Below are 19,735 nucleotides of genomic sequence, written 5' to 3'. Positions count from 1 at the left end.
GCAAAATGTAAGAATTCTGAGCAAATTCACATTCAAATAAACTTTGTTCAAGCGCAAAATTTATTTTCGTTTGCTCAAAATGAATTTATCTTTGCAAGAAGATACATTGCTTTACAAAACTGAGTTCAAGCGTGTGCAAAATAACTTTTTGTGTGCTCAAAATGTCATCTTTTGCATGCAGAATTTTTTTTTGCACTCAAAATATCATCTTGCGCATGCAAAATAACTTTTTGTGCGCTCAAAATATCATCTTGCGCGTGCAGAACATTTTTTGTGTGCTCAAAGTATCATCTTGTGCATGCAAAATAATTTTTTGTGCGCTCAAAATATCATCTTGCTCGTGCAGAACATTTTTTTTGTGTGCTCAAAATATCATCTTGTGCATGCAAAATAACTTTTTGTGCGCTCAAAATATCATGCGCATGAAGAACATTTTTTGTGCGCTCAAAATATCATCTGGGTCGTGCAGAACATTTTTATTTTTTGCACTCAAAATATAATTTTGCGCGTGCAGAACTGTGGCACATATATAACTCCAATTTACTGTCACTCTCTCAAGGCAGCTGTAATATAAACCCCCTCGCAGCTGTGGTAATTCGTTTTTTAAAACTAATTCCAGAGTAATATAACACAAAGCATAATGTTATAAACTTACACCCAATATTTAAAAAAATGATCATATAAAAAACATTTGCTAGATTTACGCTGCTAAATGAGGCGGAAACGCGTCATCACAGTCTGTAAATAATAACGCGGATGACGCAGTGACGTCACTCGGAAGGCTCTAACTTGCCTTCTAGACGTCACTGGCTCAAATACGCTTTGGAGCTGTTAGAAACTGGACTATGCAAAATAAAGCACACATTTCACAACGACCCGCGGAAAAACATCGATTATTCATGTTTAAAGCGTCATCTGTTCGTGCATAGAGAAGAATGAAGCGCAAGAACGAGCGACGGAGCGACTCCAGGAAAAGACTGAGGAAAGAGGCGGAGCCCAAGCGCGAGATTTACACTCATATCACAGGTAAACAAATTACAAACGCTGCCATCATGATCTTATATACAGTAACAACCCGCTATCGGAATTTTCAGATACGACAGCGATGTTCTTTGTTCTGTTCGATGGATGTAAATAGCTGAAATTATTCAAAACAGTGGATCAAAGCGTTTAGTCAGAGCAGCGTGAGATTCTATTGGCCAGTCGGCGCTTCTGCTGCTCCACTTAAATATTAGAGGGAGGGACCTAACGTGATTGACGTGTCAGCGGGGCGACCACGAGCCAATCATGTGCCTGGAATGGACTGGCTTTAAACGGGTTTGAACTTTAAACAGTCTTCAAGTCCAAGGAGCGAGTTCGCATTAGACAAGAGTTAAGTCTCATTAAACCGAACCGAGAATTAAAAGATTAAAATAATGCACCGGAACAACATGTCTGAAGAAAACTGTGATCTGCCCAAATGCGTTGAGTTCATTAAAGGTGAGCGCAGATATTTCATTTCTATATCTATTTTTCAGTAACTGTAAGAGTCGTTTCATTTCGTATCAATCTGTGAGAATCGTAGATTTAGTAGTATTGCCAGAGATTATTTAGTAGAGATGGGCCACTTCTATTAAAATGAATGGGAGAAATTGGAGCGCCCAACAGTCAACGGATGTAGAAAGGAAGTCCCGCCTTACAGTTAAACGAGCCAATCACCTTTAAGATACAGACATCGCCTGTCAATCAACTCAAGAACGCGCATGCGCATTAGGTATACAAGCCGAGAAAATTGGATCTTTTAGCATAATATGAGGTGAAGAAGTACAATTTATGATTCCAGTATTGTCAGATTTTACTGCTGATTTGAAGTATGTTCTTTGATCGTAATCTTGACCAACCTTTTTGGAGATTTCGGTCTTTCTCCATTCAAGTAGATAGGAGCTGCACTTGCATGACTGGAAATAGCCTCCTGAGACCTCCAGTGGGCTGACTTGCTAGAAAGACTTTGGTTTGGTTGCTCAAAACTCACTAACCGGATGCGGATTCAAATCTGATTGGCCAATACATTCATTCATATGTGTTTGCATTCATAGACTGCATGAAAAGCATAATAATAACCAGATATACTTCATTATAATTTGCTGTCTTCCATTTGAGCATCATGTGCGCTTTTTCTCTCTTTCAGATCAGCTATATTTTGCTATTCTTCATCAGAAGGTCAAGAGTTCACCTGACAGACATTGTTTCTGCACCGATGAAGAACTTTCCTATGAAAAGTAAGAATACTAATGTATTTAACCCTTGTGTGTCAATTTAGAAAAGTTACTCAGAGGTCCTTAGAGGACAAAAATGTCCGCACCAAAAAACTGCCATAATAATATTATATATTAATATTATTTTCCACTTTCACTGAGTTAATTTTTTTTAACCATCTTCAGTCCTGATCATAACTACCAAATATTCATTCGTTTTTCAGGATTTTAACCCTTTAAATGCTACTTTGTTTACATAATGCCACTGTTGTTTTTTACACATTCACACAAATTTCTCAATACACACATACACACTCTGACATCCATACCAACACACACACACACACACACACACACAATTTTAGCTGCATCATTTATGCAGTTGTCCTGCAGTGCTCTATAATACAGCAAACAGAAAATAGGAAAAAAGCATGTATTTGCTCCATAGGCTAAACATGAGAAAAACGGCGCCATCTGGTGGAAAATATAAAAAATGTAAATTTAAATAAATAAAATGTAATTCTGAGTAAATTCTAGAGAATTTGTTGTGTGTGAAAATCCCAGGAGATCAGCAGTTAAAGAAATACTCAAACCAGCCCATCTGGCACCAACAATCATCCATGGGATTATCTAATCAGCCAATTGTGTGGCAGCAGTGCATAAAATCATGCAGATGCAGGTCAGGAGCTTCAGTTAATGTTCACATCAACCATCAGAATGGGGAAAAAATTTGGAGCGTGGCATGATTGTTGGTGCCAGATGGGCAGGTTTGAGTATTTCTGGGATTTTCACACACAACAGTCTCTAGAATTTACTCCAAATGGTGCCAAAAACACAAAACATCCAGTGAGCGTCAGTTCTGTGGACGGAAATGTCTTGTTGATGAGAGAGGTCAACAGAGAATGGCCAGACTGGTTTGAACTGACAAAGTCTACGGTAACTCAGATAACCACTCTGTACAATTGTGGTGAGAAGAATATCATCTCTGAATGCTGTTCTGAGATGTGGGTTGGTGCTGTTTTGGTGGCACGAGGGGGACCTACACCATATTAGACAGGTGGTTTTAATGTTGTGGCTGATTGGTGTATATGAGCATTATACAGGCCATCAACCACCATGCTATGTAGATATTAGTGTCTGCATCAGTCACTGAAAAAGCCATATAGGTTGATCACTAACGATAAGGGTTATTTTGCAGTGGATTGTACCAGACTTTTATCATTCACCTCTTTGATTTTTATGTTTGAACAGCTTCTACGCAGACTTTGGCCCACTCAACCTGGCCATGTTTTATCGCTTTTGTTGCAAACTCAACAAGAAGCTGAAGGTATGTTGCATCATTCTAAGGCATAAATATTAGAGTGGAAATTTACTCTTGTTACTTAATTCATTGTACTGTATGTAGACACCATGTAAAGTACGCTAAAACATTGTCACTTATTTTTGAATGCACTGTGGTCATTAAAACAAAATTGGTTTAGTGCTTATTATGTTTTCCCAACAGTCTTGTGCTCATGCAAAGAAGAAAATAGTGTTTTACACATGTGGTGACAGGAAGAAACAAGCCAATGCTGCGTATTTGATTGGCTCTTATGCTGTAAGTGTTCCTGTCTGTCAGTAAACCGTATATTTACTGTATGTTTATGAGCTTCAAAGTTGTAGCCACCATTACCTTGCATTGTATGAAACCACAGTAAAAGTAGTCGATACGACTCGTGCACTATATTCCATCATTTTAATTTATGGGTGAACTATTCCTTTAATATCTGTAATGCTTTCGAGTGAATATTGTGAGTTTTTGCTGCTAGTATTTCTAGATATTCCAATGTGAGATAATTTACTTGTCTTAAAGGTCATGCATCTACAGAAAACACCAGAGGAGGCTTACAGTCTTCTAGTCTCTCAGAATGCATCTTATCTGCCTTTTAGGTAATAATTAAATTTGATCACCTTCAAATTATTTAGGAAAATGCACATTACATTATAAATCAGTAGTGGTATATATTCGAAAGTCACCTTCTCCTGTTAGTTTCTAGGTTGTTGATTATCTTTACTAAAGTTTTTCATCCCTTTTAACAGAGATGCATCTTTTGGAACTTGCATGTTCAATCTTAATATTCTTGACTGTCTACGGGCCGTTCACAAGGTAATCCAGATTCTCTGAAATTGCATCAAACATGTCTATTAGTCCACTATTCTCTCTGATCACATGTTTTGTGTTTCAGGCGCTGCATTTCGGCTGGTTGGATTTCTCACAGTTTGATGTGGAGGAATATGAACATTATGAGGTGAGATTCCTCCAGGGTCAAAAATTAACCAAAAGGGGACAAAAAGATTTAAAACAGCCATAATTGTTTCGACTGAGAATTTCTTTAACCCTTTAAGCTCTGAAGGTGTTTTTATATATATTTTATCCCCTTTTCTTCCAATTTGGAATGCCCAATTGCCACTACTTAGTAGTGGGATGGTTACTCACCTCAATCCTCCGCTTCTGAGACGTCAATCCGCGCATCTTATCACGTGACTCGTTGTGCATGACACCGCGGAGACTCACAGCATGTGGAGGCTCATGCTACACTCCACGATCCACACACAACTTACCATACGCCCCATTGAGAGTGAGAACCACTAATCATGACCATGAGGAGGTTACCCCATGTGACTCTACCCTCCCTAGCAACCAGGCAAATTTGGTTGCTTAGGAGACTTGGTTGGAGTCACTCAGCACGCCCTGGATTCGAACTCGCAACTCCAGGGCTGGTAGTCAGCGTCAATACTTGCTGAGCTATCCAGGCCCCGTTAAGCTCTGATGTTGTTTTTAAAGATTTCTTGTTTCAGTGGCATACCCAAAATTAAAAGCTTAAAACTCGACAAAAAAAAGACACGCAGGGTCAAGTGTTTGGTATCATTGTAAAGAAAACTTTTCACATTTTCTAAGGATATAGATTATGATACATTCCGAGACTCTCAGGCTAAAAATCACATTTTCATATTTTTCTTATTTGACATGGTATATCTCTGGGTATAAATACGGTGGCTCCGAAAAACTGCTTTTGTTTTGTTCCCAATCATGTCAACTGTAATTGATAAAAATGTTGTGTTGACAGGATAAAGCAGTCAACAATTACAGCATTACAAAAATAATTTATTATAGTGTCCACAAACATCTCCAAACAAATAAAACATAATAATTGTACATAAGAACTAATTACACATGCAAACACAACAATGACTAAAGGTTTGCATAGCATGCAGACATGATTTTAGTAATGAGATTTCACAGAATGAGTTTCATTCTGTGCCATTTGAGTCATCATTGAGTCTGTGTCGTGTATTTGGCATAAATTGACAATTTGATGTGTTTTTCTTTTATGGCTAGTTAAAGGTCAAAAATGCCCCTGATATTCAGTTCCATGAGAAAGTGGATTTTTGGACACTGCCTTCCTCCCATATTTGAGCTATACCTAAAAGATGATTTAATCAGTTTATCACCTACTGTCAGACTTTGTCCTGTAATTTCAATAATTTTGTTCGATTTTCTTCACAGAGGGCAGAGAATGGAGATTTCAACTGGATAATTCCAGGGAAGTTCTTGGCTTTTAGCGGTCCTCATCCAAAGAGCAAAATCGAGAATGGTGCGTATGGATTAGGTCAATATGTTGACCATAGTCTGTGCAACCATGTAATCTAAATGTTTGTAAATCAGGATACCCTCTTCATGCCCCGGAAGCGTACTTCCCCTACTTCAGGAAGCATAACATCACCACCATCATCCGGCTCAATAAGAAAATGTACGATGCCAAGCGTTTCACAGACATGGACTTCAAACATCATGACTTGTTCTTTGTGGACGGTAGCACACCCAATGATGTCATCGTCACCAAGTTCCTGAACATCTGTGAGAATGCTGACGGGGCAATCGCGGTCCACTGTAAAGGTATGGACACTTGCCTCTGAATTGTGAGTGTCACGTTGTTCAATTCGAAAGGCCATTATTGGCCCGGTTTACGCCAAGTATTAGCATTCGTCTCAGGTGATCCAGTCGAAAGTGATGCACTATTTATTTAACTTCCAACTCTGCGGACCTGCTGGTGCGTCAAAAGGGGGCACTATGTCGTGAAAAAAGTTTACTCTTAAAATGTTCAAGTCTCCGAATACATGAGTCAGGCTTATGAGGTATCATTTAAAGGTTTAGAATCTGAACTTTTCAAAGATATCTATCACCTCTGCATTTATGTTACATAAAATAACAAAATAAGCCCTGAAATCATTCGTGTTGCAAGTCAGCGCCACCTAGAGGTCATGTGGTAGAAATATTAATATGAATATAAAAGTCTTTTAAATAGACAAGTCGCATAGCAAATGAAAGCTCGCATTCTCAGGAATGTGACTGTATAGATTATTTTGTTCCCCTAATACCACAGTTTGAAAGATTTTCAAAAGAATCACAAAGTGAAATATGATTTCTGTAAGTCATCAAATACAAACGTCTCATTTATGCTCCAATAACTGCTGCTGTAAGCCCCAAATAGCTAAAAACTTTATTTCTGCTTTTACCTTAGGGAGTTTGCTAAAAAATTAGCCATTGTTTACTTGTCTGTGAGCTTGCTTGTGTGAATAACCCGATGTTATATCTTAGATGTCCAGAACAAAATATGCAGTCCAGCACGAAAAACATTCAAAACAAATCATCAGAAATATATTTTATCGCAAAGAGGATGATCTCAGCTTTCTAGTGACACTTAGATTGAGCTTCTAGTCCACTCAGAGGCCGAGATATTCAATGAAACAACGAGGGTTGTGCATGAACTGAAAAAATTGGACCAGTTTTTGGCAATTAGTCCACTGTATGAGTAAATGGTGAGCTTTTAAATTTGAGTGTGAAAAATCGCAGGCGGCAGCCCAAAAATGCCACAGATTTGAAGAGGATAAAAGTGCACCAATCTACTATAATGAGCTGCATTTACATAGAAGGGAGGCGTGTTTGCACAGAAAGGAATGACAATGACTTCATTTAAATACTCGAGACGCGATTGCACCTTCTGAAAATAGATTGCGGATGGTTAGTGAATAAGACACAGGCTGTTGCGGGGAAATACCACATGGCACAACTGTTCAGTGAATTCACCCCGTTGACCTTGAACAGGAGGTTCCTTTATCTAACATTATAAATAAGTCTATTCTAGTTATCTAGTCATACATAAATGGTAACTTGTATGATGGTCTGTTTCAGCTGGTCTGGGTCGAACAGGAACCCTCATTGCCTGTTACATGATGAAACACTTCAGATTGACGGCAGCTGAAGCCATAGCATGGATCAGAATCTGCAGGCCCGGATCAGTCATTGGACCTCAACAGAACTTCACTGAACAGTGAGTGAGAACTCTGTCATTTTGAGAATGACCGAGACATCCTACAAAGGCAGAACACGTCACACTAATTTCTACATGACTCAATCTAACAGAAAGCAGTCCAGTCTGTGGGCAGAGGGCGATCTGTACCGGCAAAAGATAAATAAGCAGGAAAATGGCACGATCAAGACAGCAGTGGCTGGAATCTTGTCTGGAGTTGAAGATATCTCCATCAATGGAACAAACAAGAACATTTTACCAAGAAGAACAGTCACTGAAATGGTAAGTAACTGTCTGAACAGATGTAAACTACTGGAGAAATACATCAAACCTGGCTTTAGAAGACCAGGTGTAAACACAGTCAAACTGAGGGTTAATCTGGTTGTATTTTTTCATATTTAGCACACTGAGGAAGAGGAGGAGGAATGCGGAGGTCTCACACAAGGCGATAAACTAAGAGCTCTGAAGAGTAAAAGGCAGTCCAGAGCATCCGCCGGTTCATTATCGTAAGTTTGTCTCTTATCCATCACACTAGTGCTCTCTCCTTCGATATGCCGGTGAAAGATTTTTAACCACAAAAAAAATGTAAAAAAATAAATAAAAAATAATAATAATAATATATATGTATATATCCTAGGGAGTTTTCACGTGTTTGGAAAGAAAGATGTATATATATTTCATATATATATATGCCGCCTTCGGTCGCCTTTATCCCTTGCTCGCCTCATCAGGCTGATTGGGGTCCGGGCGTCCGTCATTCCGCCCGGCCCCGCCCTCCTCTGCGCTACACTCCTCCCTGCGTTGCCTCAGGCCGGGGAGCCCCCGGCATGACGTACACCCCCCCCCCCCTCTCCGGGGTGAGGGGCGTGCCTTGCGCCCCGCCTGCCGGCAGGTCATCCCCGCTTTCCTCGACCTGGGAGGAGACAAGAGGGGAAAACAAAACAAAAAAGGCGAGGGAAAGGCCAACACGGAGCGACAGCGCGCGAGAGAGAGGAGAGAGAGTAAAAGCTCACTCACCGGTTCTCTGATGTGCCGTCGCGTGGTCCCCGATCACTCCTCCACCCTCTCAGGCGGATGACAGCCGCTCCTCCCCGGGAGGACTGGAGTCAAACCTCCGACCCCCAGTGGACAGAACGCCCCTCCGTTTTTCTGGTGGCACGTGGGGACACTCCTCCGCTCCTGGCAGCGACTCCATCGCTCCAGGCGGTCGGGGAGTCCCATCCCTCCTCACCTCGCGGACGGCGGCCGTTCCCCGCGTCCGGGCAGTCGGGCTACTCTGTCCCCTGGCGGATGGCAGTGGCGCTCCCCTGGGTGGACGGCAGTGTTGAGGACTCTACGACGGGCATCCCTCCTCCCTCCCGGGTTTCGGCACCAATGTAACACATCAATGGAAAGGAGGAGGCGAGAACCGGCTTAACAATAGAAATAATATTTAATTAAATAAAAAGACACACAAACACATACAGGGCAGCTGCCCATAATTCTCTCTCTCTCGAGCTGCCGTCTCGGTCGCCTTTATCCCTCGCTCGCCTCATCAGGCTGATTGGAGTCCGGGCGTCCGTCATTCCGCCCGGCCCCGCCCTCCTCCGCGCTACATCTTGTTTTAAGGATTTTTATATATTTGTACAGAAAAACAATACAAAAATTCTCATCAACAATAAGATTTTTGCCCTTGTGGTGAGCAGGGCGGAGCCGAGCGGCATCTAGGCAGAGCGAGGCCGGGAAGATAAGTGGTGAATGACTTCCACCTGTGCGCCACAGCCCTAATATCAAAGGTCTTACTAGAGAAAAGAAATATGTTTTTTATATGAAATATATATGAGTTTATATATAAGTTAATGTGGATTTTCTTGGTGTCAGGTGGATAAAAATGGCTAGAAATAGCATTTTAGCTTAGCATAAAGCTTAATATTCACATGGCAATGTTTGTTTATTTTTCTGCTGCTCCAAACATACTATAAACGTACTTCTCTGTCTGCTCGAATGAATGTTACACATCATAAGAAAGTGATTCATCGCTCTTTAGATCGCATCATTTAAATGGATAAATGTTTTCCATCTGAATAAACTAAATATTAAATGGAACAAATGATAATAAAATGCAAAGTAATCTCTTCAGTGATCAAAATACTTTTAGAATGTAACTGTATTCTGATTACCAGTGATTTAAATTGTAACTGTAGTGGAATACAGTTACTATGTATTCTGTCACTCCCCAAACCTATATATATATATATATATATATATCACACACACACACACACACACACACACACACACACACACACACACACACACAGGGTCCACTATGTTTGATTGCTCATATCTTAAAAATGCATAGAGGCATTTGCACAAATTTTGATCTACTTCTATAACTTTTAGTTAACAACAAAATCATGAGCAACAACTTGCAACAGCTAAATAATAAATCGTTTGTCCCCCCCCAAAAAAATGGGGCCTCATGTTGAAAGAGAAGCACCTAAGTTTGCTGCCATTGAAAACTTAGCTAAATGATATACTTAAGTTGTTGCTGACAATGACGTCACAGTTTGTTGTTTACAAAATGTCATAGAAGTAGGCCAAAAATCATGCAAACGCCTTTATGCATTTTTAAGACAGAGTTCCCGCGGGTCCGTAAAATGTCTTAAATTCAGTTTTCAAAATGTAAGGCCATAAAAAGTCTTAAATATCTTAAATGGTATAACAAAAGTCTTAATTATCATTCAAAGAGGTCTTAAATTTAGGGATAGAAAAACAGGAATCGTGATATGGCCAAATGTATTATATTTTATTAAACTGCAAAAGGCTGTGATTTAATTAAATCTATAGTCTGTATGCGCTGCACGCTTTAAAGTGAAGACGCGGCACTGTTGCACATTCTCCAAGCGCGCAGAGAGCTCGTGATACGGTGTTTCCAGTGGTTTCAGAGCAGTTCAAAATCAGTTAATTACTGCTTATTTGTGTTTTATGATAATGTTTATTTTACAGTATGTATATAGTAATAAGTTGTAGATGATTTGTAAGAGTGCATATTTTATTTCCCTTATCTGTCTGTGTGAGAAATGGGGAGTACAGACATTTCAGCTGTCTTTTCGGCTTGTTTATAGTTATAAGTCCTGCATTGTGCACCAAATCTTCCTTTTTTTCCTCTGATTATTATTGGAAATTTGGTTACTTGTTGCCTCTGTGTCTGTGCCATCACAGAAACAAAATAAATAAATAATAATTTGTAACACATTTAATATATCGATTTTAAAAACTATCGGCCGATTTATCAGTTATCGCCTTTCTTCCAACACATAATTGTATCAGCAAAATCCAATATCAGTTGACCTCTAATTCGTATGTGTTGATATATTGATGCATTAAACAATTTTACTGTGATCTGGAATGGACATACCATACGCGTGGCAACGCGCTCAACATGCCACGTGATAAGATGCGTGGGTTGATGGTCTCAGACGTGGAGGCAACTGGGATTCGTCCTCTGCCACCCGGACTGAGGCGAATCACTACGCGCCTACGAGGACTTAAAAGCACATTGGGAATTGGGCATTCCAAATTGTGAAAAAAAAAATATATATATATTAGCATTTTATGAAAATTTGGTATAACTTTTGACCAGAAGGTGGCGCTGTCCCAAAACTTTTTGAGTACCTTCAATGACACATAACGAGTTTCGTAACCATATGTCAATGCGCTTGAAAAAGAAATCATTTTACAACAAAATTTTTAATGGCCGATGCCCAAAAGGGCTGACATAGGAAAATTTGGAATCATTCGACTTGGCATCCCGCACAGAATCACCAGATTTTTGGTGAAACCGTTCAGAAGTTATAAGCAAAAATATTCATTTTTCATATCTCGTGACCACTAGGTGTTGCTGTGCCAAAACTGTGCAGGTACCCTCAGGTCATGATTGTCATAAAACACACCAAGTTTGGTGTGAATACGCTGAAGCGTTGCGGAGATATAGCCTTACGTCCAATTTGGCGTGCTCTACGTCGAATTTGTTCGCGCATTATTCGAGAACCATTCGACTAATCAACTTTACATGTATGCATTTAGCAGATGCTTTTATCAAAAACGACTTACAGTGAGTGCACTTATTAAAGGGACAATCCCCCTGGAGCAACCTGGAGTTAAGTGCCTTGTTCAAGCACACAATGGTGGTGGCTGTGGGGATCGAACCAGCAACCAGCATACAACCTATGTGCTTTAGCCCACTATGCCACCACCACACCACAAAAGTAGGTTTTTCGAAAAATTTAAAATGGCTCAACGATAGAAGAAAATGACGACATAGTGTGCAATCGATTCGTCTCGAGCCAAGGAATCAGAGGAAAATATAATTTTGATTCTAGCACTACGGTTCAAACGTTATTAGCATAAATATGTGTGAAATTTTGGGCATTTGGTGGTGCTAGACGGTTTGAGTTAGAGACTCCAAATTTGCTCCAGTTAATATTCAGACTGTCCTCTATATGTGTGCCACAACTTTCCCACATACGGTTCTATGGGCTGCCATAGACTCAATGGCGGAATAATAATAATAATAAAAAAACACTAACGATTACAATAGGTGGCTACGCACTTTCAGTGTTGGCGCCCCTAAATATATAAAAATACTTTGAACTCAGTAATTTAAAACGTGTTCATCATAGAAGTTTCCGCATTATTTACTTTATCTAAGAATTTGTTTTACAGTGTAATGTTTCTGGAAATACCCCATTTGTTAAATTATCTGATAAAATGATAACATGTTTTATGTTATACTGAAAAATCAAGAAATGAACTCAGAACATTAATTTAACTGGAGGAATATTATGTTTTATATGTGATTACGATAACATAATACCCTTGAGGCAACACAATGTAGATTTAGTTCACTTCAGTTTGGTGTTTTGAGTTTTACCGAGGTATAAGTAATGCTGAGCTGTGGCTTGATTCATCAGTCTTTGCTAACTGGCTCAGCTGTCAATCATCGCATTAACTGAGTCTTGCTTAAGCTCTTCTGTCATCTTGCATTCATCATACATGGATCATTTTGTTTTTCAAGCTTCAAGTTTCAACATTAATTCCACATAATTCTGCCAGTATTTTAGTTAATATATCAAAAGACTTGTCTCTTGTCTGAGCTTACTTTATAACCTTGCTTTACATATTTATTTATTTATTCAATAAACAAATGAATGTTATCGTATGTACGTGTTTAACCCTTTAAGCTCTGATGGTGTTTCTAAAGATGTCCTGTTTCAGTGGCATACCCATAATTAAAGGATTATAACTTGACAAAATTCAAACAAAACAAAAACATGGAGGGTCAAGTGTTTGGTATCATTGTAAAGAAAATTATATAGATTTAAATTATATAGATTATGATACATTCTGAGACTCTCAGCCTAAAGGCTAAAGTATACTTCGGGTGTACTTCCATAGTTTGTGTGATGAAAATTGCTTCATCAGTACAGCCACGTGGCTTGACCGCGCCACCTAGATTTTCTTGACTCATGAATGCGGTCCTCAGCTGTGCGCGTCGTATGCGCATGTACTGGCCATTGACTGTACTAAAAGGGTGTCACAAAGCAGTTGTAGTGCGCATGCGTCAAATGCGTTCCTATTCGTTCGCGGTCAGAAAAGTATACTCAGAAAGGCAACCTGGTCGGCCGGGTGCGATCCAATTCCGAATATGGAAAAACTAAGTATACCCGGGCCTTAAAAAAACTGATGAAAAATGAAAAAAAAAACAATTAAGCCAAAAATTTACTTTTTTTTTTCTTATTTTTCTGATTTGACATTATATATCTCCTGTTGTAAATAAGACGGCTCCGAAAAACTGCATTTGTTTTGTTCCCAATCATGTCAACTGTAACTGAGAAAAAGTTTGTGTTGATACGACAAGCAATCAAAAGTTATTGCATTACAAAAATAATTTATTATAGTGTCCAAAAGCCTCTCCAAACAAATAAAACATAATAATTGTACATTAGAACTAATTAAACATGCAAACACAACAATGACTAAAGGTTTGCATAGCATGCAGACATGATATTAGTAATGAGATTTCACAGAATGAGTTTCATTCTGTGTCATTTGAGTCATCATTGAGTCTGTGTCATGTATTTGGCGCCATCTCCTGGTGGTCATATGTAACATTGTGCTTCATGTGGATTATCTAATGATCTATACATCTGATTATCTTGTGTGTGGACTTGTTTGAAAGATAATCACCTCCTCTAAATAATGGTATGTGATATTTTATGTTCCTTTTATTTTTCGTGAAGTTATAAGCAAAAACGCGGCTTATAAGCAACACCATCATAATTGTCAAAGACATATACTTAGCGATTACTTGCTATATATTTGTCTGTGAGTAAAACAAATAGGCTGGTTGTATTCTACTCTTTGAGAGCTTTCCAACAACATGTGACACATGGCTGTTTGATGAGTTTGATGTTTTTACTGATTTCAAAAATTTGTACAGTTAAATTTTTTTCTAGAAATGATCAAAACTGAACACTTCTGATTTGTCTGCAAATTTCAAAGCACTTGTTTAGTTTTGGTCATAATGCCTGCATGCATTGGAAAGCAGAGCTTCTAAACTTTCAAACAACACCTATTTTGTGTTGGTCAAGACTGTGGTTATAAATATTTTGATAATTATATATTTTTCGAGCTGTGCAAGCCCGAGGACGAGTCTTCAGTTCCCCCAAAAATTTTCCTCATTGACTTCACCTAAAAATGAGTATTCTGTCATTATTTACTCACCCTCACGTTGTTCCAAACTCCTATGACTTTCTTCCGTGGAACACAAAACAAGCTCCTGTTTGTCTGTATTTTGCTAACGGGATGTGTTGGTTATGTGACGTTGAACTCTTGGTCCAGAATCATTCTGCAGTTTGTGCTGCAGCTTTTCTTTCTGTGCATCACAGCTGTAGACATGACACGACTAATGCATCAAGTGTAAGTTCATTTATATCTTTTCTTTTCCTGCAGGTTGGAGGAAAATACAATTCATACCAAATCAACATCAAAGTCATTAAGGTAATTTTTTTTTTATTTGTCTCTTTAAACGAAATAGTGTTGGGTGTAATCTGATTACAAAGTAATTAGTTACTGTAATCTAATTACTTTTCAGTTAAAAAATTGTGTAATGCATTACATTTTTAATTCTTGTATTTAGATTACAGTCAAGTTAGTTTCTTTTAAGTGCATAGGTTTCACTTTTCTAAAATCATATTTATGTAGAATACTTTTAAGATATGAATTATGCTCATATGTACATTTGTTTGCATTTCTATGACAGCTTGAAGAGTGTGCAAGGTTGTTCACACGACATTTTAAATGTAGCCCAAATCAGACACTAGTCTGAACAGTCGACGCTCCTTAACTGACTCACATGCGTATAACAAACCAAGACATGTTCGTTATTTTAATATGTATGATGAATTAACTTATTAAAATTGTTATTAGCAGTTATTAGTGGTATTTTTATATTTTTACGTAGAATGAGACTTAATGACTATTTAATAAAATATCCTCAAGTGATGGAAGACCAGATGGATAAAGTTATTTTAAATAAATTAATTTACAGTTATATGGTGGAATTTAATCTCATTTGAAGCTCAATAATGTAATATTATGAGTGAGACATCGTAAAATCGAAGTACAGCAGGAAAAACTGCATTATATACAGTGTATGTAAGGTAAGATTTATCTGTTATTATTTCAGATTTCCATTGACTTGCTTGCATTCGCGTTTTGATACAGTTTGAGAAATATAGAAACTATTTTCTGCACGAGTGACATGAGCAAACAGCCGTGACATAGGCTAAATTTACCTCTGCATGTTTTCATGCGCATATTTTACTGTGAAATTCAAACTAACCGCTGAACCCAACTTTTGAAGCCTTTAAATGTTGTTTTCTTAAAGAACTGAATGCATTAACTAGATGTTACTTGAAATTAAAGTTTTTAAACCACAGGCATGTTACGCGGTAAATCGAGCATGCAAGTGAGGAATGTTGAGTTAGATTGATGTAAAAAAAAAAAAATCACATTAAATCTGACCTGGCTTTTAGAAACAGATCCGATATATTTCCACATATGAAAGTGGCCTAGATCAGAAGTGCTTTTGGCTGGTCACATGGTCCATCCAATTAACACATCTGTGTCACATGTGAGTAAAACAAAATCTGATTTGAGCCACGTTCAGCTGCGGTGTGAACGTAGCAAATGAACATGGAAGAAATACAGACATTGTTTTGAATTCGTTGAGTGGAAATTTTTTTTTTTTAGATAACTTAAAAGTGATTTTTAATTAAGACGCTGGCTATCACCCTGGAGTTTGGTAGTTTGCTAGTTTGAATCCAGGGCGTGCTGAGTGACTCCAGCCAGGTCTCCTAAGCAACCAAATTGGCCCGGTTGCTAGGGAGGGTAGAGTCACATGGGGTAACCTCCTCGTGGTCGTTATAATGTGGTTCGTTCTCGGTGGGGCGCGTGGTGAGTTGAGCGTGGATGCCGCGGTGGATGGCGTGAAGCCTCCACACGCACTATGTCTCCGTGGCAACGCGCTCAACAAGCCACGTGATAAGATGCGCGGGTTGGCGGTCTCAGACGCGGAGGCAACTGAGATTCGTCCTCCACCACCCGGATTGAGGCGAATCACTACGCAACCACGAGGACTTAAAAAGCGCATTGGGGGGGCCTGGATAGCTCAGTGGTAAAGACGCTGGCTACCACCCCTGGAGGTCACTAGTTTGCTAGTTCGAACCTCAGGGCGTGCTGAGTGACTCCAGCCAGGTCTCCTAAGCAACTAAATTGGCCCGGTTGCTAGGGAGGGTAGAGTCACATGGGGTAACCTCCTCGTAATCGTTATAATGTGGTTCGTTCTCAGTGAGGTGCATGGTGAGTTGGGCGTGGTTGCCACGGTGGATGGCGTGAAGCCTCCATATGCTCAACAAGCCACGTGATAAGATGCGCGGGTTGACGATCTCAGACGCGGAGGCAACTGGGATTCGTCCTCTGCCACCCGGACTGAGGCGAATCACTACGCCACCACGAGGACTTAAAAGCACATTGGGAACTGGGCATTCCAAATTGGGAGAAAAAGGGGAAAAATACAAACAAACAAACAAAAAAGCTCATTGGGAATTGGGCATTCCAAATTGGGTGAAAAAAAAAAAAAAAAAATGTGATTACTTTTCCCATAAAGTAATCAGTTAAATATCAAATTGCAATTTTTGAGAAGTAACTAGTAAGCTGTAGTGGATTAAGTTTTGAGTAACTTACCCAACACTGAACAGAATTATTCCGCAATATACTGCGTAAGGTTATAAATCTGTAAAATGTGTGAATCTTTCATATAATCTGTAAAACATCTTTCGTATAGCTCCGATAAAAGGAAACGGACCAGAGCTTCGCTTGGATCCGACAGAGCCAGTAGGTGAGTATACTACGTTTTTAAGCCTTTATGCTTGCAAAAATCGCTCGAGCTCTAGTTTGACATTTATATTGACAGTGTACGTATTCCTCTCCATTTCACAGCTCGTTGTTACAGTCAAGACTTGCAAAGTCTTTAGGCAACTTGCACGTAATGGCTTATGAAAACGACCATGTGTTCTCTGAAGTTAACGCTGCTTCTGTGGCCAACAGTAATTTCATCAAGAAGTCAAACTTAAAGCACTTAAACCCAGTTGCAACCCAGAGGGCGTCCTCTGGCATTTCAAAGCAACACTATGGTCACAGTCTGAGTTCACTCAGCTCAGTAAGTCGACAGCAGCTTGTTTTATCTAGGCTTTATAAACACTCTTACGGCCGCCGTGTTCTCTGTCGTCTTTGCTTGCATACTGTCCTCTGCTCGCCGCAACATCATGGTGAAATCTCATCATAAATGACTATCACACAAAATTATTTAGAAAGACTTTTACAAGTTTACTCTGTGAGCATGGCTTTGGTCCTGTTTACACCTGATATTAACATTCAATCACAGGAGGACAGATCACTATTTACACCTGGTTTTAAGATGCATCTACTTTGACCACTTGTGTTCTGATTTTCGAGTGCGTTCGGACCATCTCAGAATGTTTGAGGACTGAGATGGATGTTAAAGGGATAGTTCACCCAAATTCTCTCATAATTTTCTCACCCTCATGCCATCTCAGATGTGTGTGACTTTCTTCCTTCTGCAGAACACGGAGATTTTTAGAAGAATATGTCAGCTCTGTAGGTCCATACAATGCAAGTGAATGGTGGCCAGAACTTTTTGAAGCTCCAAAAAGCACATAAAGGCAGCATAAAAGTAATCCATATGACTCCAGTGGTTAAATATAAATCTTTAGAAGCGATCCAGTTGGTTTTGGGTGAGAACAGACCAAATATTAACACTTTTTTTTTTTTCTTTTTTTTCACCGTTTATCTTGCCATTGCAGGCACTAGGTAGCGCTAGGAAGTGTAGTCAATTTTCATCCAAAGCCGATTGAATCACTTCAGAAGACATGGATTAAACCACTGGAGTTTTATATATTACTTCTATGCTGCATTTGTATGCTGTTATAGCAGAGTTATTGTAAAAAGGAACTTAAATATTTATCTGTTTTTCATACACATCTATCATATCACTTCTGAAGACATGGATTAAACCACTGGAGTAGTATGGAGTACTTTTATGCTGCCTTTATGTGCTTTTTGGAGCTTCAAAGTTCTGGGCACCATTCACGTGCATTGTATGGACCTACAGAGCTGACATATTCTAGAAATCTTCTTTTGTGTTCAGCACAAGAAAGAAAGTCATACACATCTGGGATGGCATGAGGATGAGTAAATGATGAGAGAAGTTTCATATTTGGGTGAACTGTCCCTTTAAAACTAGGTGTAAACGTGGCCTTTATTCTGTTACTGTAACGGGATCGGAGATTCTTTTCATCTTGCTTGGTAGTTTTAACAGGTTTCTGTCTTTTCACTGCCTTTGCCAACCTGTAACAGACGATCTGTGTCCAGAAGAAAGAAATCGCTTCATGCAATGCCATCGGCACGCTTTCAGAAACCATGGTATCTAAATTTCTCTCCTTCTTCTGTTTATTCCTTATGTTTTGTTTAAGTTGCCGAGCCTTCTGGTATCAAAGCATGCTTTCGCATGTCTGCTGGTCGTCATTCTGCTTTTAGGCAGACATTGTTTTGGTCTGTAATGTTCATAAGTATCTCATTTTTTCCAGTAACTCCATCTCCAAAGCTCGCGCTCCGCTACTGCGATGAAAACGGCTGTGGACCAACATCACAGAGACTGCATTAATATTACTCTTTTTATTTCTTATGGTTTACTTATTTTGTCTAAACATTCTACTATGAACATTATTCAAAAAGGAAACCGTTTTGATGGGAAAAATCTTCAAATGTAAACCTTTTTTAATCTGAAAGAACTTTAACATGCTTGAGCCTTTGAAGTTAGACTTCTTTTTATGCCAGTGTAAGTATCATATATTGCAGAATGCTGCCTTTGCTATTATGTTACTAAACCTGTAATAATGTTTTAATAATACTGTACCTAATACTTAACAACTTCAACCTACAACCATGTGACATACTGTAGATTTGATGTGAACCTCTTTGTTTGAAACATACTGTGGTAACCATGACTGAAAGATGTATATAGGCTTAAATTTAAAAGACTTAATTTTTTTTTTTAATTGTAAATACTGCATACATTTATTTTGATGATGGACTGAATTTAAATCATGATGTTTTCACTTATACAGTATATATAACTGGAAAGGATCTAACTCGTACCCTTTCAATAAATCCTTTCTGTTGCAAATGTGGTAATGAATGAACATCTTTATATATTTCTGTGTGCTTGCTTACACAGATTTATTGGATTAATCTGAGATCTTTTAACAGCAGTAAACTTTGGTTTAGATCCATTTTATGAATATTGAAGCTATAATGTCACCCAGTTTTCTTTGGAAATGCATTGTTTATAAAACAATTATAATAAGGGGCCTGGGTAGCTCAACGAGTATTGACGCTGACTACCACACCTGGAGTCGCGAGTTTGAATCCAGGGTGTGCTGAGTGACTCCAGCCAGGTCTCCTAAGCAACCAAATTGGCCCTGTTGCTAGGGAGGGTAGAGTCACATGGGGTAACCTCCTCGT

At 39.0% G+C, this 19,735-nt stretch overlaps 1 protein-coding gene across 4 annotated transcripts; it reads left to right on the top strand.

The window, feature by feature from the left end:
- Positions 1-757: 757 nt before the first annotated feature.
- LOC127414563 (dual specificity protein phosphatase CDC14A-like) lies at positions 758-19,401 on the top strand. 4 transcript variants are annotated; one of them, XM_051652684.1, is made up of 16 exons: positions 758-1,026; positions 2,168-2,258; positions 3,486-3,561; positions 3,739-3,831; positions 4,087-4,163; positions 4,314-4,380; positions 4,460-4,522; positions 5,782-5,869; positions 5,941-6,171; positions 7,468-7,606; positions 7,699-7,867; positions 7,988-8,091; positions 14,582-14,629; positions 16,977-17,030; positions 18,569-18,634; positions 18,799-19,401. In XM_051652684.1, exons 1-16 carry the CDS (start codon positions 936-938, stop codon positions 18,836-18,838), a joined length of 1,497 nt encoding a protein of 498 aa, XP_051508644.1. In that variant the 5' UTR covers positions 758-935; the 3' UTR covers positions 18,839-19,401. The 4 variants fall into 4 exon arrangements, with proteins under 4 accessions (XP_051508644.1, XP_051508642.1, XP_051508645.1 ...); XM_051652682.1 differs by lacking the exon at positions 18,569-18,634 and adding an exon at positions 17,132-17,351; XM_051652683.1 differs by lacking the exons at positions 758-1,026; positions 18,569-18,634 and adding exons at positions 1,320-1,479; positions 17,132-17,351.
- The last annotated feature ends 334 nt before the right edge of the window (positions 19,402-19,735 follow it).

Source organism: Myxocyprinus asiaticus, chromosome 24 (assembly GCF_019703515.2).
Source record: "Myxocyprinus asiaticus isolate MX2 ecotype Aquarium Trade chromosome 24, UBuf_Myxa_2, whole genome shotgun sequence".
Lineage (NCBI taxonomy): Eukaryota > Metazoa > Chordata > Actinopteri > Cypriniformes > Catostomidae > Myxocyprinus > Myxocyprinus asiaticus.
This window is presented reverse-complemented; position numbering and strand designations above follow the sequence as displayed.

Bases quoted from the DNA above. Each gene is read 5' to 3' on its own strand.
- LOC127414563 (XM_051652682.1), top strand. From the start codon at position 936: ATGAAGCGCAAGAACGAGCGACGGAGCGACTCCAGGAAAAGACTGAGG. The intron at 4,523-5,781 runs GTGAGATTCCTC...TTTTCTTCACAG, and splicing joins AGGAATATGAACATTATGAG to AGGGCAGAGAATGGAGATTT. The intron at 7,607-7,698 runs GTGAGTGAGAAC...TCAATCTAACAG, and splicing joins CAACAGAACTTCACTGAACA to AAAGCAGTCCAGTCTGTGGG.